Raw genomic sequence first — 18,466 nt, 5'->3', positions numbered from 1 at the left:
TCAGACTTCCAATTTAGTCCCTAAAAGCATATGTGAAATGACCAAAATGCCCCTACGATGCATAGTTTAGCCATAAATGATAAACCACACATATGTATGATATCTTACTGATGTAACAACATAAAATAAATATTTTTACAGAATGGTTTAGACCAAAACCTCAGTTTACTATTAAACCTCTTTTATAAACTTTTATATGACCAAAATACCCTTACGAGACTTAAATTGGTTTAAAAATCTTTTTGGGCATAATTGATGATATCCTATTGATATCATAACATATTTAAAGCATAATAACTTATGGAACTTGTACATGACTCATCCGGTTACCCGTTATGCATATACGCGTTCGGTACGGTTTATGTAACTGGTTTGCATAAATTAGCCGAAACGGGTCAAACCTTATCATTTTTACTTCAAAATCAAGAAGGTATTTAGTTTACCCATTTTATACAAGTCTCCATACTTGTCTGGTCTAAATTACATTCCAATCCGGTCATCACTTAATCTGCCGTTTCGTACCGTAAATCTTTCTTTAAAACTAACCGGTCTAAGTTTACAACTTAATAAGACCTGTTAGGAATCTAATAGGTAAATAAAACCTTCGTTCCAGATTAGGATCCCGATAAAAGGTACCTACACTTGTTGACTAGAATATACGGCTGAGTATACAAAAATTTACATTTTTAAGCTCAGGTAAATACTTTTAACTTATTTTCCCTTATACGGGCTTGGGATACGGTAAATTATTACCGCTTGGTCGGGTATAGAATATTTAATCGATTAGTGGTTAAATGATTGACATAACCCGTTTTAATCTGTTTTGTTTGATATATAAACATTTGGGGGTTAATATGACCGTGTCCTGGATATCATCGGCTCATTTCATTTGAAAATGGCCACGATTTAAGCACGGGGTGTAGGCATACACCTGACAGTTGCATATGTAAAATGGTATACCCACACGTGAGGATAACTCCTTGTGGGTTTATATTAGTGGTGTGTCTATTAATCTTGTCTCGGCTTCTATCCCGGGCCCTGAACGTACGACAAACATGTAAATCTGAATACAAGATTATTTTATATAATTGTCCCAAGTTATAAAAGAATATTTGTGCCTTGTGCATTTAAATCAACTTTCATAAATGTTTTCAAAAGAGTCGGTTAATTGTATTTTCCAGTGTAAACTGGAGTATTTTTCAAAAAGACTAAGTGGCAGGTACTACGCGAAATTGGCTGGAAGCTTCTGAGCATTAGTTAAAGAATCTTGCAAGTTCTTAATGCTTAAAGTCTATTGAACAATATTTTGCATTATGTTTTAGATCCGCCTGTGGATCCTTTTACAACTGTCTGTATAATATTTTACTCGTACTTTACATTTTGGTTTGTAACAATATTTTCCTCCAAGACTTCCGCTGTGCTATAAACTGTTTATGTTTGACTATGATGATATCAACTACGTCACGATACTCCCCACCGGGCCCACCGGTAATATGTGGAAATATCGGGGTGTGACATCCGACTTGTGTTATCTGTTGCACTCTCTCATGGCTGGGACATTCGTCAGGTGGATGTCAACAATGCCTTTCTTCATAGTGATTTATCTGAGACTGCATATATATCTCAGCCTCCTGGATTTGTTGACTCCACCCGACCACATAATGTATGTTTGCTGCAGAAAGCAATATATGGCCTCAAGCAAGCAACCCATGCTTGGTTCTCCAAGTTGTCTTCTGCACTTAGCACTTTTGGATTTTCTCAGTGTGTATCCGATACATCTCTCTTTGTCTACAGTCATGGTTTAGATGTATGCTATATTTTGGTATATGTTGATGACATCATTATTACTGGGAGCTCCTCGCATTTTATTATGGATTTGATTGGGAGTTTACACTCACAGTTTTGCACTCAAAGATTTAGGTTCGTTATCTTATTTTTTTGGGAATAGAGGCTACATTCTCTGATGATACATTGCATTTGTCCCAACAGCGCTACTTACGTGATTTGTTACAGCAGACTGGACTTACAAACTGTCGAACATTATCCACATCGGTTTCTTCAGGACAACAACTCTCACAGTATTCTGGCATTTCTCTTGATGATCCACTATTATATCGAAGTATTGTCGGTGCATTACAGTACCTTGTCTTGACTCGTCTAGAGATTGCATATGCGGCCAGTAAGGTTTCATAGTATCTATTGATCGCCACTAGGGTGCAGTCAAGCGTATTTTGAGGTACCTTAAGGGTACTATCACTCATGGGTTGACTATTCAACGATCTACCAGTCTTGAGTTACATGCTTATTCTGATGTTGACTGAGCTGGTGTCCTGATGATCGTCGTTCTACTACAGGTTATTGCATCTTTCTTGGACCCAATCTTATTAGCTGGAGTTCTAAGAAACAACATATAGTTGCTCGTTCTAGTACAGAGGCCGAATATCGAGCACTGGCCCACACTGTTGCTGAGGTTCGTTGGCCATTATGTCTGTCATGCATGAGCTTCACATTTCTATCTCAGGTCCACCTACTCTATGGTGTGACAATATTGGAGCAACGTATTTAGTAGTTAATCCAGTTCATCATCAGCGCACGAAACATCTTGAGATTGATCTGCACTTTGTTCGTGATATGGTTTTAGCTCGGACGCTCACTATTAGATATGTACCCATAACCTCTGTGTTGGCTGATCTTCTGACCAAAGGATTATTAGGTACTCGTTTTGATACTCTTCAGTCCAAGCTCCGCGTTTCTATGCCCGTTTCGCTTGAGGGGGCATGTTAGACAGTAGTTGTTTTACAGCTCATACCTTGTACATCATAGTAATTAGCTTTATTTCTAGAATTCGTATATTTGATTGTATCATTTTCCTTTTACTGTACTATTTCCTTTTTCTGAGACGTATATATATATGAGGCTCCTGTTCTATACTATACACACAATTAATACACAAATATTACCTCTCTATTTCTTCAATTTTATTCTAGAAAAAAGGTTCTCTTGTAAAATAACTAATTCAACTATTTCTTTTATATTTACATAGAACTTTCATAGATACTAAGAATTTTATTATAAAGATTTTTATAAATAATGACCTCTTCATACATTTGAAAACCTTCACTTTCATAAACTGTTTAAAATGAGAAGAATATGGAAGAGTTTGTAGAACTTCCAACTACTTGTTTTTTGAACGGCTCCAATTATTTGTAGGCTTGCTTATTATTACAAAGAAGTCTTTAATTAAACATAAGAAAGTCTTTATGAGGGAATATAACTTGGTCTCAAAGGGTTTCGTGTTAATCAAATAGATGCAAAATCAAGAGACTTCTTTCCATCAAGAGACTTCTCAAATAAGTTTTTCAAGTACTCTCCATATATGACTTCCTTATATCGAGCCACCCCGTCACAAGCCACCAGCTCAGGAAACGGTCCAATTTTTGTTGTGAGCAATGGTGCGATGAATCTTGGGACTGACACTCTTGACTCGACATCTGAGGTTCGCACTCTGTGTTCTGCACTTATGTACCTCCCATTGCTTAAAATCTAACATAAACACATCAAAATACTAAGTTAACGAGAAATTGTTCATTTGTTTGGTAAGGAATATTAGTTTTTACATGATATCTAAGTGTCTAACCTGTAGTGAATCACCAACATTAATGACCAAAGCACCATTCATGGGTGGAATCTCAACCCACACTTCATTTCCCACCGATGCATTTTGATCACCTTTTTTCACGTATAATCCACCAATGCCATCTTGTAGAAGCACTATTAGCATACTTACATTCGAGTGACTCCCCAAGCCTATGGTTAGGTCTGGGTTCGGACAGGGTGGGTAGAAGTTCATGTTCACCAGATTAAAACCCATAAGCTCATGGAGTCTTGAGTCGTCTAGTTTTACCCCAAGGTTCCCGATTAGCAATTGTAGTAGCTTTTGCACCATCTCCGTTGACGTATTTATATACTCGAGCAGCACCTCCCTACGGATTATATATACAAACATTAAATAGTTAATTATAACATAAACATCCTCTCTATCTACCAGGGGCGGATCTATGTGTTGGTGAGGTGTAGCCCGGGATACCCCTCAACTTTCTTGCGTTGATCAGTTCTGTTTTAAGCATGATGGAAAACATGAAAACATACCTGTTACAACAGACAGTGCAGTGGAGAATCCATAGAGATGATGCCATCGAGTTCGACATGTTTGTCAGGATGATCTGGTTCCTCCTTAGGGTGCAAGCTAATGATGGTGATGATCAAACCGAAAGGGTATCGGTTATGGAGAAGAGGGTCGATTATGATGTTATGAGAATTAGGTTATGTGTCTAACTTTAGAACCTCTACATAAGTCTCCTTATATAAGCACCCAAGAGGAAACCTAATTAGTTAATAAAGGTAATATGGTCCATCAACAATTACCAACTAATTATTTAATAGGTTATTATTTATTTTGATCTATATAATGTAAATGATTATAATGGCTACTATATTAAATATTAAAACATAATATATTTAATCTTACATTCTCCTACTTAGCCGAGTAATCATTTACTATGAGTATTAGATAATCCTGATCAGGACTTAACACTCATTTTAGCCTTAAACAAGAACTATAGCAGAGAAACACAGCCGTTGAATCATTATGCGACTTAGGACCCCCATTAGTCATACTATAGCCTTAATTTAAAACCTAATCGTCATGATCAAAATACACATAAGCCCTTTATTTGATTTGTAACTTTATTTTCTATATGCCATTATACCGGTTAAACATATTCTAAGAGACATACAAAATCAAACTGAGGAAATTTCATTAATCATAAAACATAAGCTAGTACAATATGCTAAACAAGGTCTTTACTAAATCCCATATTCTGAACATGTTCTTCGTAAACCTTAGGAGGGAGACCTTTAGTGATCGGATCCACAAGCATATCTTTAGTACTAATATACTCAATACAAAGATTATTTTCCTCAACTCGTTCACGTACGAACATATATTTTGTATCGAGATATAAGCCAGCTCCAGTCGAACTGTTACTGTTCGAGAAACTAACGGAAGCTGAGTTATCACAATAAAGCTTCAATGGTCTAGAAATAGAATGAACGATTCTGAGTCCAGTAATCAGATATCTAAGCAACATTCCATGACAGGTTGCGTTATAAACAACAATGTACTCTGCAATCATTGTGGAAGTTGTGGTCAACTGTTGTTTATGACTCTTCCATGAAATAGGTCCGCCTGCTAACATAAAGATATAGCCCGAAGTGGATTTCTTGTCATCTTTGCATTTGGAAAAGTCAGAATCAGAATAGCCTACCACTTCTAAATGATCACTTATTCAATAAGTCAGTTTATAGTCTTTCGTCCCTTGCAGATATCGAAGTACCTTCTTAGCTGCTTTCCAGTGATCTAGGCCCGGATTAGTCTGATAACGGCTAGCATTCTAGCAATATAAGCAATATCTGGGCGAGTACAGACTTGAGCATACATCAGGCTCCCGGCTACTGACGTATAAGGTATCTGGCTCATTTGCTCATTCTCAACCTCTGTTTTCGGACACTGGAATAAACCGAAAACATCTCCTTTAACTACTGGAACGACGGAGGGTTTGCACTGTTGGATGTTGTAACGTGTAAGGACACGATCCATGTATGCCTTTTGAGACAATCCTAAGATCCCTTTGTGTCTATCTCGGTGAATTTCGATGCCAATGACGTAAGAAGCATCTCCGAGATCCTTCATGTCGAAGTTATGCGAGAGTAACCGCTTCGACTCATACAACATGTCTAAACTATTACTTGCCAATAGAATATCATCTATGTAAAGGACAAGTATAGTAAAGTTGCTCCCACTCATCTTGAGGTAGGTGTATTGATCCACTTGATTCTTCATAAAACCTTGTTTCTTCATGACTTCATCAAACTTGAGGTACCAATGACGTGATGCTTGTTTTAACCTGTAAATGGATTTCTTCAACTTACAGACTAGATGCTCCTGACCTTCAGGTTTAAAGCCTTCAGGTTGTTTCATGCAAACAACTTCGTCTAAGTCTCCGTTAAGGAAAGCGGTTTTAACGTCCATCTGATGCAACTCTAAATCAAAATGAGCTACTAGGGCCATGACGATCCTTAATGAATCTTTATGAGAGACAGGTGAAAACGTCTCTTGATAATCAATTCCCTCTTTCTGAGTGTAGCCCTTTGCAACCAATCTTGCTTTGTAGCATTCAACGTTCCCATTCGGATCTAGTTTTGTTTTGAACACCCATTTACATCCTACGGGTTTGACTACGTTGGGTAATTCTACCAAATCCCAAACGTCATTTTTCTTCATGGATTCAAGCTCATCAATCATTGCTTTATTCCATTCAGAAGACTGATCACTGCTAATGGCTTCGTTGTAAGAGATAGGATCATTGGGCTTTCTGGGATCCATTTCAGTCAGATAGGTAACATAAGCATCCCAATTAGTAGGCCTTCTTTGCCTAGATGACCTCCTGAGTGGATTATCGGGTTCAGCGTTATCTTGGTTTTGAGCGTTTGATGTGCCTTCGTCATGAGGTATAATGGGTTCTGATTGTGGAGTTAAATTTGGAGTTGGTGCAATAACTTCGGGTATAGTAGTCGCATTGGGTACAAGAGGAGTAATCGGAGTAATGGTAAGCGACAAGTCTCCCCCCCCCCGTCTTGTACTTCTTGCAATTCTTCGTAAGGGTTGGTACTACTCCCACTGACCTTGAAATCCTCTAGGAATGCAGCACACTTGGTTTCAACAATACGGTGACATGGGAAGGACAATAGAAACGATAACCCTTTGAGTTGTCAGGATACCCGATAAAGAAACAGGTAACTGTTTTAGGGTCAAGTTTCCTTAGGAAAGGATTGTAATGTTTTGCTTCAGCAATGCAGCCCCATACTTTCATATATTTAAGACTCGGTTTCCTTCCTGTCCAAAGTTCATAAGGAGTTTTAGGGATAAACTTAGAAGGAACTCTATTGAGTATATGAACAGCTGCTTTTAACGCTTCAGTCCAGAGGAATAATGGTAAATTAGTGTTGGCTAACATACTGCGCACCATGTTCATAAGGGTACTGTTTCTTCGTTCAGCGACACCATTCTGCTGAGGTGTACCAGGCATGATGTATTGGTTCACAATCCACTGGCCCTTACAAAACTCATAAAATGGACAAGGAGCTTGACCCACATCAGTATGTCTTCCATAATATTCACCGCCTCTATTTGATCTCACAACTTTTATCTAACGATCTAATTGCTTTTCAACTTCAGCCTTATAATCTTTAAAAGTTGTAAGAGATTCAGACTTTTTCTTAATTAGATACAAGTACATGTAACGAGAATAATCATCAATGAAAGTGATAAATGAAGTATGTCCTGTTATGCCAGCGATTTGGTAGGGACCACTAATGTCAGTATGAATGAGTTATAATAAATTAGAGCTCCTAGTGGCACCTTTCTTATTCGCTAATGTCATTTTACCCTTAAGACATTTGACACATGTTCCAAAATCAGAGAAATCGAGAGGAAGTAAGACTTCATCCTTTACGAGACGATTTAATCGTTCTCTTGAGATGTGGCCTAAACGTTGATGCCACAACATGGATGAAGTCTCTAAGTCTCGTTTCTCTTTCATCTTTGTGAGTGATTCATTAATGTTATATGACAACAAATATTTGGAAAAATTATCATCTAGTTCTAATCTATAGAGACCACCATCCAGAATACCAGTACCATAAAGAACAGAATCATAGAGGATAGAGAGTTTGCGATGACCATGGGAAACAATAAAACCGTCCATGTCTAACTTTGGTCCTGATACAAGGTTCCGAGTTACCTCAGGAACATATAAGGTATCATAAAGTTTAATACATAAACCAGTTTTCTTAAATAACTGTAATGTTCCAATGGCCTTCACTTCTAATTCTCTATCATCCCCAACCTTAAGCGTTCTTTGGTTTCTTTCCAGCTTCCGGATTGTAAGGAATCCCTGAGTTGAATTGGTAACATGAACCATAGAACCAGAATCAAACCACCAAGAATTAGCAGGAACATTTAAATTATAGGACTCAAGTATCATCAAAATAATCGTTACCTTTCTTAGCCAGCCACTCCTTAAAGTCAGGGCATTCCTTCTGCATATGTCCTGCCTTTTTACAGAACTCGCAGTGGATTCTGCCTGAGGAGTTCTTAGAGCTGGAAGGTGCACTTGTATTGGGATTGGGCCTTTGGACTTTAGAAGCATCCTTCCTCTGATGATTGGTCTTCCTTTTCTTAGAGTTGGAGGTGGTGATGTTAGCAACATCAGTAGTGCGATCCATCCTCATACGCTCTTCCTCCTGTACGCACATAGCGACCAGCTCACTCATCGTTCATTTGTCCTTCTGAGTGTTGTAATTGATCTTGAATGCTTCAAAGGACGAAGGAAGCGAAGTAATGATGAAATGAATGAGGAAACCATCACTGATTTCCATTTCTAGCCCCTTTAGCTTATTGGCCATGTCATTTATCATCATGATGTGCTCGCGAATGCCACTCCTCCCATCATACTTAGTTGTCACCAGCTTGAGGATAAGGGTACTAGCGTGTGCTTTAGATGTCCCCTTGAATTGTGCCTCCACAGAAGCCAAGTAGGTTTTAGCATCTTCAGAATCTGTAATGGCTCCTCTGATTGCATTGCTTATGGACTGCTTCATGAACATGAGAGACATGCGGTTACACCTAGTCCACTTTTCACGAGTCAACTGCTCAGCAGCAGTACTTTGAGGAGTAAGGTCCGCTGGCTTATTCTCTCTTAGAGCATAATCAAAGTCCAGCAGTCCAAACGTGAGCATGAGAGCATCCTTCCATGCAACAAAGTTATCACCAGTCAAAGGTGGAATCCCGCAATTGGGTGCTGATAGTGGAAATAAGATGAGCAAGTTAGGATACTAAGAAAGAAGTCCTAATGTGATCTAAGGGCATATTATACTAAGGCAGGCATAAATAATGACCATTTTATATTATGAAGCTATGATATTGTCTATTACTAACATCAAAATAATAGACTTAGTTAAAATTCTACTTAAACAAAGACAAATCAACTTTGGCCAGAAGTGTAATCATTTAAGCATGTGTGCAAAGTGTTTGTGACAAATCAGCTTTGCCAGAAATGAAACAATCACTTTAGTTATGCACTTGTTAAGTATGCTATATATGAAAGAATTAAATCAGCTTTGGCCAGATATTAAGACATTCACGTTTATAATGCACACTTAACATAGCTTTCGTAATACTTGAACGATAAGTAGATGTATCAAATCAGCTTTGGCCAGAAATGATACATCAGAAGCTCATTCAAGTTAAGCTATTTTGGTTTTATAAAAACATTATCTGATTCTGATTAATTAACTAGGCCCTTAGCTAAATTTTAGTTCACATTAAACAACCTAAAATAATGAGGTTACGAGTAAGATCTCGACTCAGTTATGAGGTCTCAAGTGAGATCTCGAGTCAAGCCTCGACTCATCTTGTAAGATTATGAGGTCTCGACTCATTAAGGTCTCGAGTCACAACCTCAGTGTCTCGAGTCGTAATCATGGTCTCGACTACTGTGTTTTATGAGATCTCAACTCCTTGATGAGGTCTCGAGTCACAACCACGGTCTCGAGTTGTGAAGATTGAAGCCCTTAGTCGAAACCTCAGTGGTCTCGAGTCGAAACCTTATGATCTCGAGTCGAAATCGTTGTCTCGAGTTGTAAAGATTTGAGAACACTTATGATTTCGAGTCGAGACCTTGTGGTCTCAAATCGAGATCTTGGTCTCGGGTCGTTAAAATGGATCTCGAAACTCATGTTAACAGCTGTTAATGTAAAAATAACTGAAAGCTCGAAATTTTAGGGATTGTGGGATAGTGTTTCCTGTTTTATTGTTGATATAAACTTATCAAGGATTTCAAAAATTATAACTGGTTATCTTTTAACAGCTTTCGAAAATTTTAAGAGATAAAATTCAGATCAAAACAGTAAAAACACCCACTAATCCAGATTTCATTCCAAAACTTAAGGAATTTTTCGAGTTTTCTTAGAACAGTGATGAACCCTAAAAAAAATAAAACATAATTCTGGAACCCGAAACCTGAAATTTTAATGTTTCTAAACAAATTTCGGTCATAAAACATAATCCATTTGATTTCGAGTGAGCATATAATTATTCTTTTCCGAAATCAGTGATCTCGAGTGGCCATATACAACTCGAAACCGGCTGTTAATTATATTAGGCTTTCAAAATTCCGTTTTCTAGATTTCTATCCCAGAATTGATGGATTCGAAAACAGAACTAACTAATCAACATATGCTCTGATACCACATGTTGATCAGTACTGTTTTAAGCATGATGGAAAACATGAAAACATAACTGTTACAGCAGACAGTGCAGTGGAGAATCCAGTGAGAGATGATGTCATCGAGTTCGACATGTTTGTCAGGATGATCTGGTTCCTCCTTAGGGTGCAAGCTAATGATGGTGTTGATAAAATCGTAAGGGTATCGGTTATGGAGAAGAGGGTCGATTATGATGTTATGAGAATTAGGTTATGTGTCTAACTTTAGAACCTCTACATAAGTCTCCTTATATAAGAACCTAAGAGGAAACCTAATTAGTTAATAAGGGTAATATCGTCCATCAACATTTACCAACTAATTATTTAATAGGTTATTATATATTTTGATCTATATAATGTAAATGATTATAATAGCTACTAGATTAAATATTAAAACATAATATATTTAATCTTACATCTTGGCGTAGTGCAATCTTTTTATTAATCTCTGTTTTATTTATAAGAGATACCCTATGTAAATGTTAGGATACCCCTAAATATAAGTAAGGATAGAATGAAAGGAAGTTTTATGGTCGATGGAAATGAAAACTTACGATATTGGAAACTTGCTTGCAGAGTAGAATGAAGAAGATGAAGACTTATTATTATTTATTTAATACAATAAAAATGTGTCAGGGACTTTGAATAATAATGAAAAAGCAACTGGAAAAGTAAAAATTCAGACTTAGGACTAAAGTTCAACTATTCAGTTTTTTTCGTCCAATGGTTATTTTTTAATAACAAAAAGATAAAAATGAAAATAATATAGGAAAAAAATATTAAAACAGTTCCTTTGAAATATATGATTTAATGTGTATTTTCTATAATTGCGTCATTATATCTTTTTTGTGACTCATAGTTTTATATTTTACTCGATATTGTGTTATATTTTACGATTCATTGTGTCTTTGTACACTTCTTAGACTTAGGAGACTTTTTAGGATAAACACATCTGTAAAAAAAGTAAAAAAAAAAATTGTCGAGTCGGTAGTTTAATGCAAGTTTTTTTACGCGCTGATGTAAATTTTGTACGAAGATAAATATTTTTTTTACGACTCGTGTAAATGTGGGTATGCGGCATTTTTAAATTTCTTTTTGCTGAAACGAGTGACTTTTTAATGACTTTTGTGAAAAACCTTTTGAATGGTCTAGTTCTCACGGTTCTCACAACTCAAGGTGGTTCTTATTTCAACTCATCCTTATATATATACCAGTCACATAGGTAAAAGAAGAAATTTAAGGGCCCATTTTTACTAGCCGCTAAGGGGCTCTTGAATTCTTAGAACGGGTCAGTAAAAACTTTTTAGGATACCCCTGAATTTATCTTCTAGATCCGCCACTCTATCTACACATAAAAAGAGAACTTCGGATTCTTACTTGCAGTCATTAGGCCAAGACTGACGAGCATCCGCATCATTGGTATACATCATGCTAAGATAGTCTTTCCACTCCAAACTTTTTTCATTCTCAGGAACAAAACTAGTACCATACTTGACCAGCGGACTAGGGCTAACCTCCTTGAGATACACAGCCTTCTTTTCAGCTGGTTGACCGAAAAACTGGTGCGCTGTAACTTTAAGTGAGTCCAGCACTTCCAACGGCACACCATGGTTAACCACCTGGAAGAACCCTAGAGTTTCAGATGCATGGACAATGGCCTTCACCACTTGTTCATGGTTGGGACCATCAAGCTCAGATAGATCGATGGTCACAATTTCACGTGAACCAGCAACCTCTTGCTTGTTGATTCGGCGGTGTGGTGGCTGGATGTAACGACCCGGTACCTCGGTAAGGCCCAAGTCAACCAGACCTTTGATACCATTGCCTTCTTTTACAACAAAGTTGAAGAGTGAGTTATCATCATCAAAAATGGGAGCCATTTCAAAGCTGCAATTAAATGATAAGTTTCTTAATTGTTGTGTTTATTAAGTGTCTCAAACATGGCCATATATAGCCGTTCTTGGGCAATGGTCAGGAGAGACTCCCACTTGTAGTTTCAACATTTTGTGAGTTACGTTTGTCAACATTCAGTTTCTTTTTTAAAACACCAATTCCTAGATTATCTATATTTTTTAACGGTTTATTGAGTATAAAGAAATCTTTTTGTTTTAACATTTTAACGGTTTATTGAGTATAAAGAAATCTATATTTTCTAACACGTTCCAATGCGAGTATATGATTCAACGCTTTTATGCCTATCTTTTTTCGTTTGACGACCACGTCGCAACGTGTGGGTCATCGACTTTCTGTTTTACGTTTTTGTCTAAAACCGTCAATGTTTTTTTTTTTTTAAAATCGTTTGTTTTTAAAACCGGCTGTTTATTAAAATCGTTCTTCTTAAAGTCATTATTTTTTAACAGTTCATTTATTACGATTATTTTTAATGTCATTTGTTTTTAATCTGTTTTTAGACAGTTCGTTATTTAAAAGCGTTCATTATTAAAATTATACTTTTTTAAACGGTTCCGTTTAGAAACGTTCCTTTCAGAAAAATTCATTTCTTAAACTTTGTATTCTATAATTTACTTATAATTGTTAGGAAAAAACCTTCAAAAATGAACTATTATAAAAATCAAAGGAATAAAAAAACGAACTATTTTAAACAAATGAAGTGTTAGAAAAGAGGTTTAGAAAAAAATATTAAAAAATGAATAAGTTTAAAATGTGAACGATTTTAATAAACAAAAGGGTTAAAAAGTGAACGAATTTTGAACAAACGAATGTTTCTGGAAGATTTGAAATAAAGATGAACGATTCTAAAAGAAGTTTGAAAAATGAACGATTTAAAAAAACGACAATTATAAAAGATAAATGCCTTTAGAAAATACATATTTATTTGTATATGTAAAACATGTTTTATTAAATAATAATTGTAAAACTTACAAAGTATTTAAGAAAAGGGGCAATGTAAAATGGACGATTTTAAAAAAGAACGGTTTTAAAAAAGGTTTTAAATACAAATTAACTTATAGACGACGTTTATAAAAAATGTGAAAGAAACTATGTATTTATTTGTATATTTAAAAATATTTTATTAAATAATAATAGTTAAAATAAAAAAAATAAAAAATAAGCAATTACAAAATAGTCTTTTAATATTAAATAACTTTGTAGATTACAGAAACAACCCCTAAGGGGTAAAAGGAGCAAAATACCCTTACATTTAGCTAGAAAAATTAATATTGTCAATGTTAATGTTAGGGGCCAAAATTCAACATTAGGGTCATGTATTTTATAAGATTAACTGTTCAAACCACATGAGCCAATGTAGCCTACCATTGTTTTTTAAAGTTCCACGTTTATAACTTTTTATACCATATATATATATATATATATATATATATATATATATATATATATATATATATATATATATATATATATATATATATATATATATATATATATATATATATATAGGGGATCGCTAAAATGAAAACCACCTCTACTTCTAAAAACCATGAGAACCACTTTATGGCCCTTAGATCAACTAGATGGATGGATGTGATTAAAACTAGTTAATATTAATATTAAAAGCTTTTTGTCTTATTATGTCTTTAATATTATAATACAAAAGGGTATTTAAGTAAAATAACTCTATTTTGTCTTTTTATATATATTAATTTTAAATTACCTTTTTTGTCCTATTCATTAATTACTTTTTATTACTTTTATTTTTTAAACATAATTTCTTTATTAAAAACATTTTTAAATTCAGATTTTTTTTTAAAAGATTTTTATACTTTTTACAATTTAAGTTTTACGTTAAACTTTTTACGTTTTTTTGACGCGCCGTTTTTAACGCCGTTTTTTAACGCGCCGTTTTTTTTACGCGCCGTTTTTTCAAGCGTAACGCGCCGTTTTAACGCTGTTTTTTAACGCGCCGTTTTTCACGCGCCGTTTTTCACGCGCCGTTTTTACGCGCCGTTTTTTTAAGGCGTCGTTTTTCTCAATCGGCGTTTTTTTAACATGTCGTTTGTAACGCGCCGTTTTTTAACGCGCCGTATTTAACGCGCCGTTTTTTAACGCGCCGTTCTCAATCGGCGTTTTTAACGCGCCGTTTTTAATGCGCCGTTTTTTTAACGCGCCGTTTTTTAACGCCGTTTTTTAACGCGCCTTTTTTTAACGCGCCGTTTTTTACATGCCGTTTTTCACGCGCCGTCTTAACGCGCCGTTTTTTAAACGCGTCGTTTTTCTCAATCGGCGTTTTTTTAGCGCGCCGTTTTTTAAGTCGTCGTTTTTCTCAGTCGGCGTTTCTATAACGCGCGGTTTTTTACACGTTTTTTACGCGCCGTTTTTTTCCTTACACGCTTTTTACACGCCGTTTTAACGCGCCGTTTTTCCGAAGTTTTTTAATGCGCCGTTTTTTTGAAGTTTTTTAACGCGCCGTTTTTCCGAAGTTTTTTAACGCGCCGTTTTTTTACGCGTTTTTACGCGCCGTTTTTTCAAGCGTCGTTTTTTTTTTAAAACGCGCCGTTTCTCCACGTTTTTTAATGCGTCTTTTTTTACACGCCGTTTTAAACGCGCCGTTTTTTTCACTTTTTTTAACGCGCCCCTTTTTGTACACTTTTTACGTTTTGCGTTAAAAATTTAAACTTTTTACGTTTTACGTAAAAGTTTTTACGTTTTACGTAAAACTTTTTACGTTTTACGAAAAACTTTTTACGTTTTACGTTTTACGTAAAACTTTTTATGTTTTACGTAAAACTTTTTACATTTTACGTTAAAAATTTAAACTTTTTACATTTTACGTAAAAGTTTTTACGTTTTACGTTAAAATTTTCACGTTTTACGTTAAACTTTTTGCGTTTTATGTTTTACGTAAAACTTTTTACGTTTTACGTAAAAACTTACGAAAAAGTTTACGTAAAACTTACGAAAAAAATTTACGAAAAACTTACGAAAAAGTTTACGTAAAACTTAAGAAAAACTTTTTACGTTTTACGTTTTACGTAAAACTTACGAAAAAATTTACGTAACACTTTTTACGCTTCACGTTTTTACGTTTTACGATAAAAAGTTTACGGTTTACGTTAACAAGTTTACGGTTTATTTTTTTTACAAAAACGTTTTTACGCAAAACCGAACGCAACAGAAAATCGCCGTTTTTTTACGTTAATTTTTTTACGTTTTAACGCGTCATTTTTTTACGTTTTACGTTAAAATTTTTACGTTTTAACGCGCCTTTTTTTACGTTTTACGTCAGAAAGTTTACGTTTTACGATAAAAAAGTTTGCGTTTTAACGCGCCGGTTTTGTTACGTTTTACGCGCCGGTTTTTTACGTTAACTTTTTTTACGATTTACGTGCCGGTTTTTTACCTCAACATTTTTAACGTTTTTACGTTTTACGCGCCGGTTTTTTATGTTTTATTGTTTACGTTTTACGTAAACTTTTTACGTTTTATGTTTTATTTTTTACGTTTTACGTTTTACGAAACACTTTTTACATTTTTACGTTTTACGTAAAACTTTTTACGTAAAACTTTTTACTGTTGCGTAAACCTTTTAACGTTTTACGTAAAACTTTTTACATTTTACGTTTAACGTTTTTACGTTAAAAAGTTTACATTTTACGTTAAAAAGTTTACGGTATAACTTTTTTTTTTACAAAACATTTTTACGCAAAAAACGAATGCACCTAGAAATCGCAAACTCTGGAGGGTGTCTCGGATATATTGTTATCATCATCGACTAGGGGGGAGGGGGGAATAAAAAACCAACAACATCAAAACAAAGTGTATCTCGAAAAAAAAAAACGGGGTTCGGCTCAGATTAACGTTTTACGTAAAACTTTTTACGTAAAACTTTTTACTGTTGCGTAAACCTTTTAACGTTTTACGTAAAACTTTTTTACGTTTTACGTAAAACTTTTTACTTTTTTGGAATTCGGGTTTTTACGTAAAACGGACAGAGTTTCCTCTATTTTTGGACGATCCCGACAACTAAAGTGTCGATTTATTTTCAAAATTCAAATCAATTACTCAAAATATAACAATATATATAAACTCTTCGTCAAGTATATTAATATGTAAACTAATACTTAATCGAATATGGTCGAGCTCGGTCGCGTATAGCTATAATAAAATCTAAAAAACCGTGTAAACTAATCTAACTAGCCTAATAATAACAACTCGCCATGTTTAAGTTGTTACCCGGTCCTGAGTTGACCGCGTTTAACCGTTGTTGAACAGTTGACCGAATCGTTGACCAAACCCGAAGCTTGATCCGATACCCGAACTCGAAGCGAGAACCCGAATTTCTGCCGAACCAAAATCTGACTTGCACAATCCACGACCCAAACACTCCCCAAATCTGAACCAAGAACAAAAACCATCACCCGAACCGAGCTATGACCCGAGCTATCGTCTAATCTGAACCGATCCTGACATAATCCGAGCCAACATAACCAATCCCCTGTTCATCATCATCATCATGCATCATCATCTTCACATAATCATCAACAGAAAGATAAAAGAAAATAGGGGTAAAAATGGGTATTTACCGGTGTTATGTCGAGGAAACGTCAAAACGGATAAGAAAAAAAAGATAATCTAGAAAAGCAAGTTCCCTCAAAATGGATACATATGTTGTGACCTTTGCCCATAATATATGATGCCACTTTCAACTATTGCAGCATAGAAGTTTTCGTTTTTGGTTCAATGACTAAGATTGTAGTACTACTAATGAAATGTCTAAAGTACCATTTCGTTTATACCAGGACCAGTTTATTGACCCGGATCCGACTGAGCCACGAAACCCGATCCACCCGAAACTAATCCGAATGCCAAAAATACCCATCACCATTAGCGATGTTGTCGGCACATCGTCGCCAACCAATTGCCGGCAAACTTCGCTGCCACCATATCCGCCGTCGTCAACACCCCGTACATCATCGGCCACCACCAAGTTCCACCTGAAACCACCACCCACTGGCCGAAGCATCATCAGATCTTAAAAAAAGTCAAAAGAAAAGAAGAGTTATGAGGAGTTACCGGAAAAAAAAGGAACCGCCAGAGGATTATCACCGCCGTCAGCAACATCATCATCATCATCAGACATACGAAGAAGGGGGTGCTCGCCAGAGAAATGAACGACTGGTAAATGTTTCGTTGTTCTCCGTCGTTTCCCTCTCTCTCCTAACTACCTCTCTCTCTCTGCTTCTATGCTGTGTGCCGCCGTACGCCACCACCGAACCAGGTAAGGCCCCAGCAACCGCACCACCACTAGACTCTGAACCTCTAACCTTTAACGCGCCGGTTTTTAACGTTTTACGCGCCGGTTTTTTACGTTTTACGTTTTACTAAAAAAAATTTACGTTTTACATTTTACCTAAAAGTTTTACGTTTTACGCGCCGGTTTTTTACGTTAACATTTTTTTACGTTTTACGCGCCGGTTTTTTACGTTAACATTTTTACGTTTTACGCGCCGGTTTTTTACGTTTTACTAAAAAAAATTTTACGATTTACGTTTTACCTAAAACTTTTTACGTTTTACGAAAAACTTTTTACGTTTTACGTAAAACTTTTTACGTTTTACGTTTTACAAAAAACTTTTTACGTTTTACGTAAAACTTTTTATGTTTTACGTAAAACTTTTTACGTTTTATGTTTTTACGTTAAAAAGTTTACGGTTTAACTTTTTTTTTTTTACAAAAACGTTTTTACGCAAAAACGTTTTTTTACAAAAACGTTTTTACGCAAAACCGAACCCAACAAACAAAAATCAAAAGGAGTGGATTCTTGAAAAAAAAACGAAGTTTTGGCTTAGATTTTCCGATAATCAGATGCTGCAAAGTGGGGTTGCAGGTTCGAAAACCTACCCTCCGCCGTCCTTGCCGCGCCATCGTCATCAAAATCTACGATTTTTTTTTCTCATCATCGCCGCCCAAACCAACGGATCAAAACCCACACAATCAAGAATACAAATCAAAAACAGAAATCAAAGAACCCAATTCAAACCCCTAAACATATCAAAAATACCCATCAGAATCAAGAAGACAACTCAACCCCCAATTCGGGCACCATCGGCGCCACAGGGCACCATCGGCACCACCGGGCACCATCGGCACCACCGAGAACC

General features: G+C 35.8%; 1 protein-coding gene and 1 long non-coding RNA gene across 3 annotated transcripts; both read right to left on the bottom strand.

The window, feature by feature from the left end:
* Positions 1-3,104: 3,104 nt before the first annotated feature.
* LOC110939655 (scopoletin 8-hydroxylase) lies at positions 3,105-12,351 on the bottom strand. The gene is made up of 3 exons (XM_022181230.2): positions 11,763-12,351; positions 3,638-3,983; positions 3,105-3,543 (listed from the first exon to the last, which is right to left on the bottom strand). The coding sequence occupies exons 1-3, from the start codon at positions 12,263-12,265 to the stop codon at positions 3,301-3,303; spliced, it is 1,092 nt and encodes a 363-aa protein (XP_022036922.1). The 5' UTR covers positions 12,266-12,351; the 3' UTR covers positions 3,105-3,300.
* Positions 12,352-16,363: 4,012 nt separating this feature from the next.
* On the bottom strand, positions 16,364-17,758 carry LOC118492496. 2 transcript variants are annotated; one of them, XR_004894021.1, is made up of 3 exons: positions 17,379-17,758; positions 16,889-17,315; positions 16,364-16,800 (listed from the first exon to the last, which is right to left on the bottom strand). It is a non-coding gene; the product is annotated as an uncharacterized LOC118492496 (long non-coding RNA). The 2 variants fall into 2 exon arrangements; XR_004894020.1 differs by having other exon boundaries at positions 16,889-17,758.
* Positions 17,759-18,466: the final 708 nt, after the last annotated feature.

This window comes from Helianthus annuus, chromosome 5 (assembly GCF_002127325.2).
Source record: "Helianthus annuus cultivar XRQ/B chromosome 5, HanXRQr2.0-SUNRISE, whole genome shotgun sequence".
NCBI lineage: Eukaryota > Viridiplantae > Streptophyta > Magnoliopsida > Asterales > Asteraceae > Helianthus > Helianthus annuus.
This window is presented reverse-complemented; position numbering and strand designations above follow the sequence as displayed.